Source organism: Gracilinanus agilis, chromosome 2, assembly GCF_016433145.1.
Source record: "Gracilinanus agilis isolate LMUSP501 chromosome 2, AgileGrace, whole genome shotgun sequence".
NCBI lineage: Eukaryota > Metazoa > Chordata > Mammalia > Didelphimorphia > Didelphidae > Gracilinanus > Gracilinanus agilis.
This window is the reverse complement of record NC_058131.1, coordinates 499513844-499533151: the sequence shown is the minus strand read 5'-3', so window position 1 is coordinate 499533151 and position 19308 is coordinate 499513844. Positions and strand designations below refer to the sequence as shown.

General features: G+C 38.3%; 1 protein-coding gene across 1 annotated transcript in view; it reads left to right on the top strand.

Moving 5' to 3' along the window:
• Positions 1–7188: 7188 nt before the first annotated feature.
• LOC123235890 (galactocerebrosidase-like) overlaps positions 7189–19308 on the top strand; it is a 126524-nt gene continuing 114404 nt past the window's right edge. Inside the window, exon 1 of the mRNA XM_044662120.1 lies at positions 7189–7404. Coding sequence (XP_044518055.1) covers positions 7189–7404 — 216 coding nt within the window. The remainder of the gene's footprint in view (positions 7405–19308) is intronic.

Here is a 19308-nt window from a genome sequence, read left to right as displayed (position 1 = left end):
ACTGCAGGAGAGGAAACATATAAGAAAAACAACTGCTTGAACGCATGGGTCGGGGTGGACATGACTGAGGGTGTAGACTCGAAACTACCACACCAATGCAACTACCAACAATTTGGAAATTGGTCTTGTTCAAGGACACATGACAAAACTAGTGGAAACGCGCATCGGCCAAAGGTGGGGGGAGGAGCGGGGGGGGGGGTTGAAGGGGAAAGGTGGAGCATGAATCATGTAACCATGTTAAAAATGAATATTAATAAATGTTAAAAAAAATATCTGGAAAGACTTATATGACAATGCAAATTGAAGTATGCTGAACTAGGAGAATGCTGTACACAGTAGCAACAATAATGTATGATGATCAACTGTGAATTATTAACAATTATCAACTAGGCAATGATCCAGGACAACTTCAAGGGATTCATGATGAAAAAATATATCTATTGCCATAGAAGGAACAGATGAAGGGGAAGGGAGGAGATCACAAAGATCATACACTATGACCAGGTGGGATTTATATAAAGAATACAGGACTGACTCAGTATTAGGAAAAACATAAGCATAATTTACAATGACAATAATAAAGCAATAAAAATCACATAATTATATCAATAAAAAAAAAAAAAGCATTTAATGGTTAGAAGGAGAGCAGTGTTTCAAGAGCTGAGAGAAGAAATAGTATCTAGAAGAAGAAAATGGCCAACCAATTTCAAATGCTTCAGGAATATTGAGGATGGAGAAAAAGTCCTTAGGTGTGTCACTTATGAAATAATTGATAATTTTGACAGTTTCATTTGAGTGATTAGATGGGAAAATAGATTAGCAAGAACATAAAATATTTAAGAACTTCTTGCCAAATCCAAGATGTCTAGAAACTTAAGTCAATGATAGCCTTCTTCCAGAAGGGAAACACAGGATGATATACTGTAGGTTTAAAACCAGAAGTGACCTTACAGAGTAGAGAGCCCAACTGCACATTCCTCAGTCTAGGAAAAAGGCTCAAAGAGGGAAATTGACAAAATATTACATGGTCAAGCAAAAAAGCAGGAGTGAATTCAAACCCATGTCACCTGACTTCATAGTCTTTTTTTCCCTTATTACAATATTCTGAAAATTCTTTTTTATCCATTTTCACTGATGAATGTGGTGAGTGAATGATAAGATGACTGAGGAAACAAACGTTTGAACTTCTTAGCTTATTGGTTTATTAAGCAATGCAATTGCCCAACAAATCAGGACCAGGCCTCTTCCTCAGCTTAATGCTAGACTCTGGGGAGATAGACTTTTATTCATTAAAAATAATTAACCAAATAAGGCCTACTAATTAGAAGGAAACAACACAACATTAGATAATGATTTCTAAATGGAGGAAAGTATAGGGATTTTCCAGGTTGGGAGGAAGAGAATAAACAGATGTGTTTCTCTGAATTCAGAAAAAGAATGTCCCACTTTGTAAAAGTGAAATTTGGGAAATGCCATACAAAAGTATATATATATATATTTACTATGGACATGTGGGAGACTTTGAAACTACATTTCCCATGATTCCTCATGGTAGACAGGAAGTGGGAGGATGTAAGAAAAGGAAATATAAACTCCTGTAGTGACTTTGAACTTCCTCTTAGCTAGCAGACTCAGGAAGAGACGGGAGGTAACAATAATGGCTGGGCGGCAGATTTGAATTCTTACAAGCGCGTGGTCTAATGACTATCTATCAGCATGGCTTTAATTAAAATACTAATTTCTATATTTATAGCAGCCTTTATTATTTTTAATCTTAATAACTTCTCCCAAGAATCTGTACATATAAGAATCAAGGAAACATGGAAATAATAAGGTAATGATTAGTATGGGACCAATTTTCAGATAAGACATATGGGCTACTTGAAATGTGCAGTTGTGAGAAAACTCCTTGCATAAATTTTAGGATTTAACTAGATTTTTGCTCAACATGACCTAGGTCCTCAGTGAAGGATCTCTAGATATCAGGGAAAGGTAATCCAATTTCCTAGTCACACAGGGATAGGTTCAAACAATGTAATAAAGTTTTCTCCCAATTCCCACAATTGAATAAAGTTTTCTCTCTCACACATACAATAGGAAAGTTGGACTAAACCTGTAATTGAATAGAAAGGGTACTGAGTTAGCTCCAGAACTTGGTTACAAGATTGAATCAGTGTGGTTCATTCAATTCTCACAGTTAACCACTGGCTGTCCCAATATTCTCAATTCCCCCATGGAGCCTAAACTCACTTCTGGATGCAGTCTCTTTATTTCATTATCTCTCTTCAGGTGACCTCAAATCCATTGTATCTATTTAACCATAGTCTCTGTCTTGAACTCAGTTCCATGTTATGAACTGCCTAATGGATATTTTGAACTGGATATCCTGCAATGATCTCAGATTAAATATGTCTAAAATAAATCATTATCTCCCTCATGAAATTCATTCTTATTCTCAACTTTTCTACTTTTGTTGAGGATACCACCATTCTCCCAGTTATCTGAGACTCTGGGAACACTGTCTCAGGATTTTCCCAAGAAATTGAAGAACTTGGGATCTTATATAGCCTGCCAGGGGATGGACTACCTGGGAGAGGCCTAAATACAATGGAAGAAACTTCTAAGACAAAAGGGTACTTAAGATTTGATTATATTGACTAATTCTATCTTGGCTGAGATCTTTGGGTACTTTGTAAGGTTTATTGTTCAGTCTAAGTCAAGGGTCAGTCTGTCCTGATTAAAGACTTGTTCTTTCTAACTACGTGAGTAGTTCTGTGTTTTTCAAGGTTTGCAATCACAAGAATAGTTCCAATGCAGCTGAGTTGATAGAGCATTACTTGCCAAATGGAGATCTGAAGGAAAGTGAGCAACAGGGGTGGAATCATTCCCTTTTTAAAAGGTCCCAAGGGACAAAGACAAATATTGGGGCTTTATAAAACAAGGTCATCATGAGGGAACTAGAGCAGGTGTATAGCTTGGTGAGTTAAGACCAGTTGAGGAAGCCCTGACTTTTTCTCCTTTTGGTTTTCTTTTCCTGAGTATAGGTTACTGTAATGTTGAAATTCTTGGAAGACTGTATTTTTTGATTTTAAATTAATTTATTACTTGACCATTCAAGACATCCTCAATTAGTCAGTTGGCTCCCTTTATGATCCAAAAGGTGCCCCAAAACTTGAACTTTTCTGGAGTTACTTTGCATCCCTGGCTTCCTTCAAGATTCAGGTCCTATAGTTTTCTGTATAATGTCTTTCCTGGCTCCTTAGCTGCTAAGTGCTTTCCCCTCAAATGTTACTTTGCATTTCTGGAGTAGCTCTTTATATACTCCATCATCACTCAGTTCCTTCCCTAGACATTCCAAGACTTTGTTGATTGGCAAATAGCCACTGAGGAAGTAGACTTAGATATCTCAACTCCTCCCTCATTACCTTATCATAGGAAGAGGTGGATCTATAGAAGTACACCAATACAGCCTTTCCTCCCCTCAGTCTGTTTGGAGTGGAGATTGTGGGGACCTTGAAAATTTCAAAATATACCTACTTTAACCGCTTATTAAAAAATATGTCTGGAAAAATCATTTAAAATATAATGTTTTATTGGGGGGGTCACCCTGCCTCAAGTCATTGACCTAAGGTCTCAAAAAATTCACAGAAAAATCCCTTACCTATAGGACAATCTTGATGCAATTCAAGCCTCCCAGAAGAAATTGTAACATTTTCACAATAGTTGAAGACAGAGTGTTGAAGAGCTTTCCAATGAACACATTCAAGCTAGTTAATATCTTCAAGAAAGTGGAGAATAGCTACACAATGGATTCTTCCAAGCAAATCAATATTTTAAAGAAATGATGAGGAAGTTGGAGATACAAAGAGGGGAGTAGTTCTGGATTGGATTATCTAGGAGGAGCTGAAATCAAGCCATTGTGCTTGACCTCCTGGAAGATATAATCCAGATACAAAAGATACAATCTTCTAAGACAAAAGGGTACCCAAGACTGGTACTTAAGATTTGATCATGGGTACTTCAGGATCTAAGATCATTAGCCAGGGACTCCTGCCTAGGGCATTTCCCAAACAGACTCACTTAAAGCCCTAAAGCCCTTGTAAGGATATTGGGGGTGTGGTGGGGTGGAACACCAGCTTTTTAATATTAATAACTTGAGAATAATACACTAATTTCTCATTCCACACAAATCCAACATGGCTGAAGAGCTTGCTGACTTCTTTTAACAGGATTCACTTAGCTCTTAATCCTTTTATCCTTTTAAGATCTAAACCAAAGAAAGGAAGACCTCACTCAGTTTCATAGAGTAGGGTAGAAACTGTTTTAGACTTAATCTTAAAATCAGACTGTTGGGGAAGAAGGGTCTAGGGAAGGGAGAGGGCTAAAGGGAAAATTATTTCACAGTATCCCAATTCAATATTAATTTTCCATATAACCATAATGATCTTAAGATAGATTAATCATGGAAGCAACCTTACATTTCCAGTAGTTCTCAGTTGGAACTTACTGAAAGTAGGATGTGTTTCTGCATCAGAGAAGATACTGCTAACAAGAGAAAGAGCAAAACTCTTGATTTGGTTCCAGAAAACATGGACTTAGAGGGAATTGTTTTGATAGCATTGGTTGCCTGTCGTCCTTTGGACTCAAAGAAGACCAAAACGACATCACCTGGTAATGTTTTTGACTTATGCACAAATTGCTTTTAAGTAAGGTAAAGTTGCACAAAGTCTTTGGCCTCACTCTCTCTTCCAAGTAATCCAAGACCAGAGGTAAGATAAAAATCAAGTTGCCTGGTAATGAACTGGGATGCAAGGGATCACCTTGGTTTCTTCAAAGTCTAAGCAAGCTCTAAGCACTTTACACCTGCTTCCACTGCTTTCATGGCAATTAGAAGAAATTATTCTCATTCACACCTACTGTTGGAGGAAGTCTTCCCATGCCTAGGGTAGACACCACCCTAACTCACTTAACTCACAGATTTGAGACCTGCCAAGTTATTTGCCCAGACAGGTTACTGAGGTATGGCCTCTGTGCATGCTACTGCTTCTTAGAGTCATGAGGAGAGCTGGGTGGCTGGATGATACCAAACGAGGAAAGTAGCCCTGAAAAGGGTTCTGCAAGTCCCCACAATAGAGGTTTTAGTCTTGTTGTGGGGGGCTTGACGTGAACCCCTGGGGTTTGGGATGGGTACCCTTCACAAGAATGCAAGACTCCATAATTTAGTTTAGAAATAAAGAAGAGAAATTCATTAATTTGGAATTCATGTTGAAGTGGCTAGGAGGACAGCATGGATGGGATACTACTTCCCTGAGGAGATGGGGTAAAGGGATTTAATGCCCCTTTTACTGCAGAGGTTGTAGGATAAACAAAATGGGGAATAGAATAAACTAGGAATGAGGTAATTTTATTTAGGTTGGGGGCATAGAGGATGGTCTATACTAGAGACCAGGGGTTGGCAAGGGATGGCTCTTGAGCCATATCTGGCTCCACTCCAGGATGTGCCCCAGGGGGCCTTTCAGCCCCTGCCCCATCCTCCTCCTTCCACAGGCATTTATGGCTCTCAGCCAAAAAGGTTGCCCAGACCATGGCTATACTATAGAATTCTATAGACTCTATAGAATTCAAAGGATGATTAGATTAGGTACCATCCAGAGTTTTATCCTGGTACAGCCCAGGAGGTGCCTATCTATGTTAATTGAAGGTCTAGGGGAAAGTTGAAAAGGGGTTGGAGGCCTCTTCTGGAAGCAGAAAGGAGTTTCTCAAGACCTCTTTCATCTAGATTATTTCTGGAGTTTTAGGATGTCCAGAGGAAAATCCCGGATCCCACGCCAGTCTTCCCAGAATACCTTGGACAGTGTAGTAATGAGATAAAATATAATAATGTCTAATCAACAGTCCTATAAATTGCTTCATGTTTTGATGTTCAAATCCCAACTTCCTGTTGTAACAATAATTTTGCTTGTTTAAGGTTCTGTCATTGGGAGCTTGGGAAAATCTTTTGTTTAGCATTTCATTTGTGTGAAGGAAATACATTTTGTGTCTCCTACTTGATTCATATTGAAGAGTAGCTTTCTATTAATTCCTTTAGGGATACTGAGGATGAGCCAAACTTAAGCTCTAAGTAACTTTCCCCTGTGGTTGGAGTGGGAGTGTAAAAGGCAAAGAATATGGGAAAAGGGACTCTGAACCTACTTCTAGGTGAAAATGCTCCCTCAAGAGAGAAACGAGTCTGGATAGTCTTTTTAGACAGATTAAAGGGATTCCTTACTGGAGAGGGAGAATGGCCCCTTGAGCCCAGCAGCCCCAAATTGTTAGATGTGTTTGTGCATTGCCTCCACATTTGAATTTAAGGTTCTTGAGGGCAGAGTTGTATTTTTCTCCTTGTAGTCCTAGTTCATAACACAGTTTCTGGGATATCGCTATTGTTCTTCAGTTGTTTCAGTTCTGTTCAACTCTCAGTCACCCCATTTGGGGTTTTCTTGGTAAAGATACTAGAGTGGTTTGCCATTACCTTCTCTAGATCATTTGACAGATGGGGAAACTGAGGCAAAGAAGGTTTGTGACTTGCTCAGGGTCATGCAGCTAGGAAGTGTCTGAGGCTAGATTTGAATTCATATCCTAACTCCAGGTCCAGCACTTCATTTATTGTATCACCTAGCTACCTCTGGTACATAGTGGGCACATAATAATCTCAAAACATTTTTGGAAATGTCAAGTCAGTCAACTAAAATTTATTAATCAAGTAGTCTTTGCCAGGCTCTGTACAAAGCAGGAAGGAAGCAAAGGAAGACAAAACAAAGAAGTAAAAGAAAAACCAAAACAAGGTTAAAAAAAAGTGCTTCAGAAGACCAGCTCTCCCAGTCATGACTTGAACCCTCAGTCTAGTAAAACTGATAGAGTCCTAGCTGTATCTAGCTAAAGATCTATTTCCCTTTCCACCCTTAAAGCCTAGGGCCTGTTTAGGGTTCTTTATCTTCTCCCTCTATCCCGGATTGCCCTCTACTAAGATAGGGCTAGCTTCATTACTGGTCCGTTGCCATCTTCAAACGTGGCGAAACCCTAGGGAGCTTCATTTCACTATACCGCCTTTCTGCTGGTCAAGTGATTCGGGGGGGGCGGAGTCACGTGAGTCACACAAAGCTAAAAGTAAGCGGCAAGCTGTCATTTCTAGCTTTAGCCAGTTGAGAGATGTTTCCTTGCAAGATTTGGACTAAATGCCTACAGGTGAAGGGGCGGTTGCTGCCTTGGCTGCTTCTTCTTCTTTCACCTCTAAGCGCCACTGGGTCGTTCATACATAGAAAGTACGCGTTCTTGCCCAACCTTCCGAATTTTCAGTATATCTTGGATGATTCTCGTGGGTTCGGTCGGGTGTTCGATGGGATCGGCGGGATGAGCAGCGGCGGGGTAAGCGCCAGAAGCTGCCGAGAAGCAGCCGAGCTCGCCCGGGACCTGTGGAGGGAGCGGACGGGGAGCGGGAGTTCAGTCGCTGGGCAAGAAGGGGGTGGCGACTCGCGATTGTGGCCCCCTCCCTCCCCTTTCCTCTCCTCCCCTTCCCTCCCTTCTCCGTTGAGATGCACGTCTGGGTCGTTCCCCTGGGAGGCGGCCGAGGATGGAGCTGCATCTGCAGTTTCGAGTACTCGGGTCCCAATCCCACCACAGTTTCCCAAAGTGCACGGCTATTTTGACTTTAGAACCTTCCTTAACCATGGGGTTCCTCGCTTGTAAAATGGGTAATTATAGCTTCTACCACCCAGGGAGATGTTTGTGTGAGGTGAGGTAACGGATGGAGAGTACTCTGCAAACTTTAAAAACCAGCATAAATTTGAGCTACCGCCACAACAAGCATTCATTAGCTCCCGAGTGCTAAGGGACACTTTAGGGATACAAAGGCAGGGGAGAGCCACTGCGGTCAAGGCGGGGCCAAAGATCCCGTAATTGGTCCAAAAATTCACTACATGATAAAAACTATTGGGAAGCATAGAAATTACCTGTCAGGTCTAGAAAAGCAATGATAATAATTAACATATATAATATCTTCTGAAGAATTGGAATATAAATACAGGCAAAAATTAAATACACTGTGCCCTCCAGAACTTCCAGTTCCTATAGGGAAAGGCACAAATGATGTGCTGAGGAATGATGTGATAACTACAAAGAGATCTGCCTACCAATTATTTTACACAATTCTAATGATTCATGTGGGCATAAGTTATAGTTCCAGAAATGTTAAGTTTTCAAGTGAGAACTTGAAGATTTTATAAGCACAAGTCTTAGTTTCATCAGCGTAGCAAATTGAAGGCAAGAGCTTCAGTAGAGATGAGTTGGGAAATAAGTGGCTGGTAGTAGTAGATAGTATTGGAGAACAGGATTTCGATTTCTGGCCAACAATTTAAAGCAAAAGAATAATAGACTTCTTTCTAGATTGATATGCATGTAGCAAGGACTGGTTAGAATGTATTTGCCAGAAGTTTAAGAATTTTTTCCCCAGATTACATGTAGATACAATTATTAATGAGTTTTCTGACATTTTGCAATCCGTGTTCTCTCCTTCCTTCCTATCCCACTCACCTTCTCAAGAAGGCAGATAATTCCAGTTGTACACGTGTTACCATACAAAACATTTTCCCATATTTATCATGTGAAAGGAGACATCTTGCTTGCTTTGGGGAAAATTTATAAAGTGAAGAATGTTTGCTTCAATCTGTAATCAGACTCTTTTCATCACGGGTTTCTTAAGAATAGTCCTGGATCCCTTGCCTTGCTGATAATAAAGTCATTCTCAGATTATCATCATACATCATCGCTGTTTGACCTTTAGTTTTGTAAATCTCTTCAAAAGAATCTTTAAATCAGAGGAGAGGGAGAAAACTTGACTAAGTTAGAAGTCACTGGAAGTAGGATGATGAATAACAATGGAGCCACCAAAAAATTCTTTGGAGACAAATTCTTACAAAGGATTTTGTGCTAATCTCTTTGCCTCAGGTAAAAATGAAGGAAACCTTACAAATAAGCAAGAGGAACTAGAGATGCAAGGAGACAAATTCTTCATAGGAATCACTAAAAGTTAGTAGCCTCAGACCTTTCCCTAGAACATGACTTAGGGAGAGAATGTTTTTCTGAAAGGAAACAAGACCAGTTAAATATGCCTGACTATGTTTATGCGTTAAAAGGACTTTGTTCTTTCTTTTTTAGTAGAGATAGGAGGGAGAGAAGAATTTTCATTCGTTGGAAAAATTAAACAGCCCTTATAATAAATATACATAGGCATATTCATTAGAAGCTTCATTTTATTTTCATTTTTTATTTAATTAGTTAATTTAGAATATTTTTCCATGGTTACATGATTCTTATTCTTTCCCTCCCCTTCTCACTCCCCTCTCTGGGAGCCAGTGAGCAATTCCATTGGGTTTTACATGTATCATTGTTCAAAACCTATTTCCGTATTATTATTATTTGCAATAGAATGATCATTTAAAATCAACACCCCAAATCATATCCCCATCGAACCATGTGATCAATCATATATTTTTCTTCTGCGTTTCCACTCCCACAGGTCTTTCTCTGGACGTGGAAAGCAGTCCTTCTTATAAGTCTCTCAGAATTGTCCTGGATCTTTGCATTGCTGCTAGTAGAGAAGTCCATTATGTTCGATTTTGCCATAATGTATATCAGTCTCTGTGTACAATGTTCTCCTGATTCTGCTCCTTTTCGCTCTGCATCAGTTCCTGGAGATCGTTCTAGTTCACATGGAATTGCTCCAGTTCATTATTCCTTTCAGCACAATAGTATTCCATCATCATCAGAAACCAGAATTTGTTTAACCATTCCCAGTTGGTGGACATCCCCTTGATTTCCAGCTTTTTTGCCACCAAAAAGAGCACAGCTATGAATATTTTTGTACAAGTATTTTTCCTTATTATCTCTTTGGGATACCAACCCAGCAGTGGTATGGCTGGATCAAAGAGCAGGCAGTCTTTTAAAGCCCTTTGGGCATAGCTCCAAAGTGCCTTCTGGAATGGTTGGATCTAAATTCACAACTCCACCAGCAATGCATTAGTGTCCCAGTTTTGCCATAATTCCCCAACATTTATTACTTTTCTTTGCTGTCATATTGAGGGTGAGGTGGTACCTGAGAGTTGTTTTGATTTGCATTTCTCTAATTATAAGAGATTTAGAACACTTTTTTATGTGTTTATTGATAGTTTTGACTTCTTTACTGGAGAACTGCCTATTCATGTCCTTTGCCCATTTATCAATTGAGGAATGGCTTAATTTTTTTGTGCAATTGACTTAGCTCCTTATAAATTTGAGAAATTAGATCTTTGTAGAGGTTTTTGTTATAAAGGTTTTTCTCAATTTGTTGCTTCCCTTCTAATTTTTGGTTTTTGTTTCTATAAAACCTTTTTATTTTAATGTAATCAAAATTATTCATTTTACATTTTATAATAGTCTCTCTTTCTTGCTTGATCTTAAATTCTTTTCTTTCCCATAGATCTGACAGGCATACTATTCTATGTTCACCTAATTTACTTATAATTTCCTTCTTCATATTTAAGTCATTCACCCATTCTGAATTTATCTCAGTATAGGGTGTGAGATATTGATCTAAATTTAATTGATAATTTTTAATTAATTAAAAATAGGATCAGATCAACCTAACCCCTTATGTGCTGTTTTCCATTTTTTCCCAGCAGTTTTTGTCAAATAGTGGTTTCTTGTCCTAAAAGCTGGGATCTTTGGGTTTATCATGCACTATCTTGTTGAGGTCATTTACTCCAAGTCTATTTCATTGAGCCTCCCTTCTGTCTCTTAGCCAGTACCATATTGTTTTGGTGATCACTACTTTATAGTACAGTTTTAAGATATGGTACTGCTAGGCCCCCATCTTTCACATTTTTTTTTTCATTAGTTCCCTTGATGTTCTTGATCTTTTGTTTTTCCAAATGAATTTTGTTATAATTTTTTCTAATTCAATAAAAAAGTTTCTTAGTATTTTGAAAAGTATGGCACTGAATAAGTAAATTAATTTGGGTAGGATTCAGAAGCTTCATTTTAAAGAAGGGCTCAGAACAGCCATGATTCACTGGGCTTTTTTACACCATTCTTTTCCTTTCTTGTCTTTTCCCTTGATTCCCCTTTCCCATTGGTGACTTCTTACCAACATCTCCATTTTGGGGAGAGTCCACATCAGTTGGTTCATTTTTTGTACTTTGCCACCATGCCCTTGATTTAGTACCATCTTCTAATCCTTTTCATTTTCTTTGATGTATTATCTTTCTTGATTGGAATGCAAGGTCCTTAAGGTCAGGTAGTGTCCTTCTTTTTTGCCTGTATTAATATATTTACATTATGTTTATATACTTATATTTTCTGTAGATGCTATACATATTAGCTATTACTATTATGATAGATCTGACAAGTAACTTATTCTTTGCTTTTTAAATTGTTTATAATATCACCCTTCATATCTATTTCATGTACTAATTTGGAGTTTATGTTTCTATACAATATGAGATATTAAGAACATATGTAGGGGGCAGCTGGGTAGCTCAGTGGAGTGAGAGTCAGGCCTAGAGACAGGAGGTCCTAGGTTCAAACCCGGCCTCAGCCACTTCCCAGCTGTGTGACCCTGGGCAAGTCACTTCACCCCCATTGCCCACCCTTACCAATCTTCCACCTATGAGACAATACACCGAAGTACAAGGGTTTAAAAAAAAAAAAGAACATACTGCTAGGCTACTCTTAGGTGTTCCCAGTAGTTTTTGTCATTAATTTATAATTTCTGTCCCAATATTTGTTAGGGATATTCGTCTATGGTTTTATTTCTCTGTTTTGACTATCAAGTACTAGGATGATCTTTGTATCACTAAAGGAATTTGGAAGGCCCTTACCTTTCCTTTTCCTATTTTTTATACAACTCATATAATAATGGAATCAATTTTATTTTACATGTTTGATATAATATGCTTGTAAATCTATTTGGTCTTGTGGCTTTTTTTCTTTACGAGTTCATTTATGGATGAGTGGTTTAAATTTTTTTGTTTCTTGTTCTGTGAATCTGAGCATTTGATATTTTTGTAAATATTTATGCATTTCATTTACATTGTTAGCTTTATTAATGTAAATTGGACAAAAAGTTGTTTTTTTTTAACCCTTGCCTTCTCTCTTAGTATCATTTATAAGATAGAAGAATGAAAAGGGCTTGGGAATCTGGATTAAGTGACTTGCTCAGGGCCATAGAAGTGTCACAGGCAATATTAGAACCTAAGTTCTCTGACTCTATCCACTCCTCTATATCCAAATATCCTCCTGGTACTCCATTAGCTGTGCTACCTGGCTACCCCTTAGTGGGATCTTTATATTTTTCCTTTGCTCTCTGGTTCCAAGAGATCTGGTTAGTTGTGAAATTTCTCATATAATTATACTCTTTCTGGTCATAGCTTTGACATAACTTAGAGATTCTTAAATCATCTCTTCTTAATTTGTTTTCTGGTTCATTTGTTTTTTTGATTTGAGATCTTATATTTTTTGCTATTTTTCCAGGCTTAATGTTTTGGTAATTTTAATTTTCAAGGAAATATCTTTTTTGAATAAGATATTCTTTTTTAATTTCTTTCTTTCATGGTTTTCTTTTCTGTTTCCTTCTTCCACCACTCTTATTTCTTTTCCAAACCTGCTAGCATTTAAATTTCATTACAATATCATTTTAACTTTTTTTTAATTCTTGCTTTATTTCTTTTTCTTTTTTTTTGTTTTTGTTTTTGTTTTTTACATTTTTAAACCCTTAACTTCTGTGTATTGGCTCCTAGGTGGAAGAGTGGTAAGGGTGGGCAATGGGGGTCAAGTGACTTGCCCAGAGTCACACAGCTAGGAAGTGTCTGAGGCCGGATTTGAACCTAGGACCTCCTGTCTCTAGGCCTGACTCTCAATCCACTGAGCTACCCAGCTGCCCCTCTTGCTTTATTTCTATCTGGAATTCTAGTTGAACTTATTCACAATGTGGGTTTTTTTTGAGGCTTTGCTTATAGATGTCTTGTAGTCGTTTTCCTCTTCTAGGTTTGTGTTTGTACTATTCTGTCACCATATCATTCTTTTTGGTGAGATTCTTTTTTAATTTGCTTATTTCTTCTAGCCCTTCTACTTGATCTTGGACTTTGTGTTGGACCCACTTCTGGTGGAAATATGTGAGTGATTTTGTGTCCTGTTTTTTGTCTTCTTCAGTCGTACTGTTGCTTTTTCAGGGCACTGGGTATTGTGTTCTTCAAGGATCTATGGGAGGGTTCAGGCTGAGTTCTATTAAGTTCCTTACCTATATCTGAGCCTGAGTAGCACACCTATAGGCTTGCTATTGGGATCTGGAATGCTCTGCAGGTTCAGAGTGATAGAACTGAAGACTTCCCATTGGTCTGGGTTTCCTACCCCAATTCTAGATAAAACATTAAAAAAAAAAACCAACCCATTTTCACCTCTGAAAAGATGCTATTCTCTCATTTCCCAATATTATTTCATAATATGCTATAATGTGACAATATTTTAGTAATAGTTATTTCCCTAGCTATCATTAGTCCATTAATAGTTACATTTAATAGCAATTGTATAAGCTTGAGACTAGAACCAAGAGATTGTTCTATTTCTGGAGTCAGAGCCACCCAGTTGTTGTTCCCTTCAGCATTTGCTTCTTGCTCAAGATATAATTTAGGACCTCTGTCCTTGCCCTTGCCTTCTATCCCAAAGTACAGTCTTCTTGCCCTTTGGGAGAGGTCACCTCTTTAATCCTAATTGAATACGTGGACTTAATTTGATCCTCCTTGAATCCCAGGTATGGTATTTGTATGACAGAGCTGCTATTTGGCGCTGTTTTTGTGCCCTGTACAAGGTCAGGCCCTCTATGATGGATCTAGAATCTCTGATCTTGCTGTGGTGATCAGGCGAGTCCTCATTTAGTCCCTTGGCAAGAAATGTTCAGCACCCTACAGTCCCTACTAGATCCTGTCACCTTGTCCCCAATAGCCCACACATTGTTCCCTTTTTTCTTTGTCTCCCTTGGCTGATCTGAGATGAAAAGATGACACACTGTGGCTTTTTAACTGTATTTCCTGATCTGTAATGGTCTTGTCTATTATCTAGATCTTTGGGGGTGGGGTGGGGAGAGAACTCCTCCATCACCTTCATTCCATTTTGTATTCATACATTTACTTTTTCATACCTTTCCTTATTTTTTCATATTCGTTGTTTCTTAGAACAAAATAATACCCACCATATTCATGAGCTACAATTCCTTTAGCTCTTCTGCAATAGATAGTTGTCTGCTTTGTTACTAGTTCTTTGTTTTCTGTCTAAAGTGCTATTAGAAATATTATAGTGTATTTGTGTCCTTTATTTCTTTCATTGATCTCCTTGTCTCCCATCAGTGGAATCTCCAGGTTAAAGGGTATAGTGTGAGCATTATCCCCACTCTTCCTCTATACAGGTTAGTTCCTTAAAATGTGTTGAGGCAGTCCACATGTCTTGGTTGGCTCAGGGGACTAAAGATTCAGGCTTTTTGACATCATTTATTGGTTGCCATATGTATGAGACCATAGGGTTTAAAGAAATAGAGACCATTTAAGTGAACAGAAGTAAGGTTTAATCTTTCTCATGAGAAGGAGTCAAGCCCAAAGTCAATGCCCAATGCATGGCTGCAGATACAACTGTTTTATAGATTCTTGCCACAAACCCCCACCCACTCTGTTCCATACCCTTTGGTCTGGGGGCTGAACTTACAGTGTAGGCAGGAAAGTCTAGACGCTAGCCAATTAGAAAACAATAGGTTGTTAACTTGGAAAAAACACAGAACTATTAAATAGTCAGAAAAACCAAGTCTTTAATCAGGAGAGGGATAGGGTACAATATTTAGGCCTCCACATGGTCAAGTGCCGCAAACTACACAAAGCTGAAAACCCTGGCACTCTGGCTACCATATCCCTGGGAGTGCTTCAGAGCTAGATGACAGCTCTGATGAACCATCAGAATTGGGGAATTTATATGCCTCCTGGGGAACTGGGGACCTGGGAGTGTGATTGATTGGCTTTACAATGGCTTCAAAGAAATGAGAAGTTCAAGACAAGATTATCAGTGAGAGGCTGATGCTTTATAATGGACAAAAGGGAAAGATCCAGCCTAGGGCTGGGCTAACTAAGAAAAGACTTTGACACAATCAGAGAAGCTACCAGGACAAAAAGGGTACTTAACATCTGATTAAGCCTGCTAACCCCACTTAAAGTACTTTAAGGTCCTTTGCTGGTCTGAAACTCTGAGTCAAGGATCTCCCTCCAAGAGAACTCTCTTGTGACAAGGTCAAACTTGGGGATCTCAAGATCTCAAGTTGCTGCAAACTTGAGGTTTCTAGATTCCACGTTGTCAAGCTTACACAGCAGGAGCCCCATCACAGTGTGGCTTCATCAGGAGTTTCAACAGGCTAGGGGGGAGGTTATGAAGAAGTAGCTATGTCCTTAGGAGTGGCTCTTCTGACTTCTAAAAGTCAGAGGAGATAAGGAGGTAGGATAGCCTAATGGTTTGCTTTCTTTGAGATATGAGATCTCTCAATTCACTGGGTCTATGGCAATAACAAAATGTCCTTGAGATGTTACTCTGAACTCCTAAACCGGTTTTCCTTCTCTAATGGAATCCCACCCTGAGAAGAGCAAGTTAATTCTTTTTTTCTCCACACAATCCCTCGTTTTTCCTAAGATATTGTTTTTCTCACAATATTACTGGAATATTTCCTCTTAACAATCAACTACAGGTTTTTAGTAGTTCTGACAATCTTCATGAGGCAATGAATTAGGCAGGATAAGAATAGAATATTGCCACAAATCATAAAGAAAACTACTGTTTTCAACAATTTTCATTATCCAAAGTAACCATCCTGCATCAATCAAAAAGATTACTTTTGAACTGATGCATAAGCTATTTTATGACTACCTTTGCCAATCTCCTTTACTACCTCTTAGCATTAGATTTTACTCACTTATCTCTCCTCTTGCATACATTCAAGCTTAAATGTTATCCTTAAACTACTACCTTCTAGTACACTTATTTTCCAATACAAGAATTACACTTCCTGTAAGCCAATCTGCGAGGTGTGAGGTGGTACCTCAGAGTTGTTTTGATTTGCATTTCTCTAATTATAAGAAATTTAGAACACTTTTTCATGTGTTTATTGATAGCTTTAATTTCTTTATCTGAAAATTGCCTATTCATGTCCCTGGCCCTACCAATTGGAGAATGGCTTGATTTCTTGTACAATTGATTTAGCTCCTTATATATTTGAGTAATTAGACCTTTGTCAGAGGTTTTTGTTATAAATATTTTTTCCCAATTTGTTGATTCCCTTCTAAATTTGGTTGCATTGGTTTTGTTTGTACTAAACCTTTTTAAATTAATGTAATCAAAATTATTTATTTTACATTTTGTAATTTTTTCTAACTCTTGTTTGGTTTTAAAATCTTTCTTTTCCCAGAGATCTGACATGTATTCTATTCTGTGTTCACCTAATTTACTTCTAGTTTCCTTCTTTATATTCAGGGCATTCACCCATTCTGAATTTATCTTGGTATAGGGTGTGAGATGTTGATCTAAACCTAATCTCTCCCATATTGTTTTCCAATTTTCCCAGCAGTTTTTGTCAAATAGTGGATTTTTGTCCCAAAAGCTGGGCTCTTTGGGTTTATCATAGACTGTCTTGCTGATGTCACTTTCCCCAAGTCTGTTCTACTGATCCTCCCTTCTATCTCTTAGCCAGTACCATATTGTTTTCATGAACACTGCTTTAGAGTACAGTTTAAGATCCAGTACTGCTAGGTCACCTTTCTTCACTTTGTTTTTCTTGATCTTTTGTTCTTCCAAATGAACTTTGTTATAGTTTTTTCTAATTCAGTAAAGAAGTTTCTTGGTAGTTTGATAGGTATGGCATTGATTGGCTAACATGACAGCAAAGGAAAATAATAAATGTTGGAGGGGACGTGGCAAAATTGGGGCATTAATACATTGCTAGTGGAGTTGTGAATTGATCCAACCATTCTGGATGGCAATTTGGAACTATGCCCAAAGGGCGCTAAAAGACTGTCTGCCCTTTGATCCAGCCATACTACTGCTGGGTTTATACTCCAAAGAGATCATAAGGAAAAAGACATGTACAAAAATATTTATAGCTGCACTTTTTGTAGTGGCAAAAAACTGGAAAACAAGGGTATGCCCTTCAATTGGGGAATGACTGAATAAATTATGGTATCTGCTGGTGATTGAATACTATTGTGCTCAAAGGAATAACAAACTAGAGGAATTCCATGTGAACTAGAATGACGCAGAGTGAAAGGAGCAGAACCAGGAGAACATTGTACACAGAGACTTATACACTGTGGTAAAAATCGAATGTAATGGACTTCTCTACTAGCAGCAATGCGATGATCTGGGACAATTTTGAAGGACTTATGAAAAAGAACACTATACACAATCAGAGGAAGAACTGTGGGAGTTGAAACACAGAAGAAAAATAACTGCTTGAACATATGGGTTGATGCAGATATGATTTGGGATGTAGACTCTAAACGACCACCCCTGTGCAACTATCAATAATATGGAAAAAAGGTCTTGATCAATGGCACATGTAAAACCCAGTGGAAATACGTGTCGGCTATGGGGGTGAAGGGTGGGGTGGAGGGGAGAGAAAGAACATGAATCATGTAACCATGGAAAAATTTTCTATTAATAATAATAATAAAAAGAACTGCACTTCCACTTGTTTGCAGTACTGATAAATGCAACATTGTTTACTTTTCCCTTGGGAGCCAGGAGGCTATCCAGAGTTACTCTGTGCCAATATATTCTCCCTCGTTTGTGTTATCTGGTGAGTTTATAAGTTCTAGGACTCTAACCTTCTAGATCAGTGATGAGCTCTATTACTACTTATAGCCCAGTTAATCTATTCACTAAGTATATAGGGCACATAGATCTTTACTATTCCATAGGGCCATTTATCTCCCTAGCCATTAGCATTTCTTGTATTAGTCATTTCACAGTTCATGATTTTCTTATAACTCATACCTCAAAATTCATAGAGGAGCTCTCCACTCCTGTATGCATTCTAGAAAGCAGAATATTTAATACATAGAATCATTAACAAAGTCTCAAGGGTGCAGAGCAAGGGGAGATCAAAAGTGCTGCCACCAATTTTCACAAACTCCCACCAACTCCTACCAAACCAGCTGTCTTCCTGAGGCTTCTGGCAATGCTCTTGATAGAAACAGAAGAAATTAGTGCAATAGTAATTGATGACATTGATTAACTTATCCCCATAGCCAATGGATGAGTCTCTTCTTATGAATTCTGCTTTACTTTAGGTTCGTTATAGAAATTCTTGAGATATTCCTGCTAAATCCTTGGCAAGACATACGTTAATTCAGCTTCTATAAAAAATAAGTAACAATATTTTACAGACAAATTTCTTTACAGATTCTGGAGGAAATCCAGAAAGCTCTGGGCCATATTTCAAAGCTCAAGATCCAAACTTCAAGTGTGGTAAATTAAGGCTGGAGATACTGGTCATTTATTTACAAACCTTATCTACTTCTCAAAGTATGTTCCCTAATATATTGATAATTTTCAATTATTAACCTAATAGATTGTTTGGGGAAATAGAAGTCCTCATTTTACAATTTGCATTAGGTGCTGATAAGGAAAAAGCAAGAAAAGTTTATATTATTATTTTTAAAACTTTACCTTCCATCTTAGAAACAATACTTAGTTCCAAGGCAAAAGAGCAGAAAGGGCTAGGCAGTAGGGTTAAGTGACTTGCCCAGGGTCATACAGCTAGAAACTATTTGAGGTCACATTTGAACCCAGGACCTCCCATCTCTAGGCATAGCTCTCAATCCACTGAGCCACCCAGCTGCTCCCTTTACCTATGCTCTTAAAAAAGGGCACTGAGTGATATAGGAGTTCCATTTGGACTCTGGCGCCTTATCAGTCAGAAAGATCCCATTTCAGCAGAGGCTGAAACTGTCTCTCCAACCCTGTTATAAGAGCATTCATCTGTAACAAGTCACATTCTTCCAAGTGCCTCTCTTCAGAAATGACTATCTGGTCATTAAAACTCCATTTCCTTCTCTTAAATGGAGTTTTAATCACCAGACAGTCATTTCTGAACAGCTCTTTCCCCATCAGCTCAGAGAAGTCCTACTCCTTTTTGTGCCAATTCTACTATCTAAACATCTCCAATACCCCAAATAAGCCTTTTCTCATTCTACAGGTTTATAGTAGGGATATTTG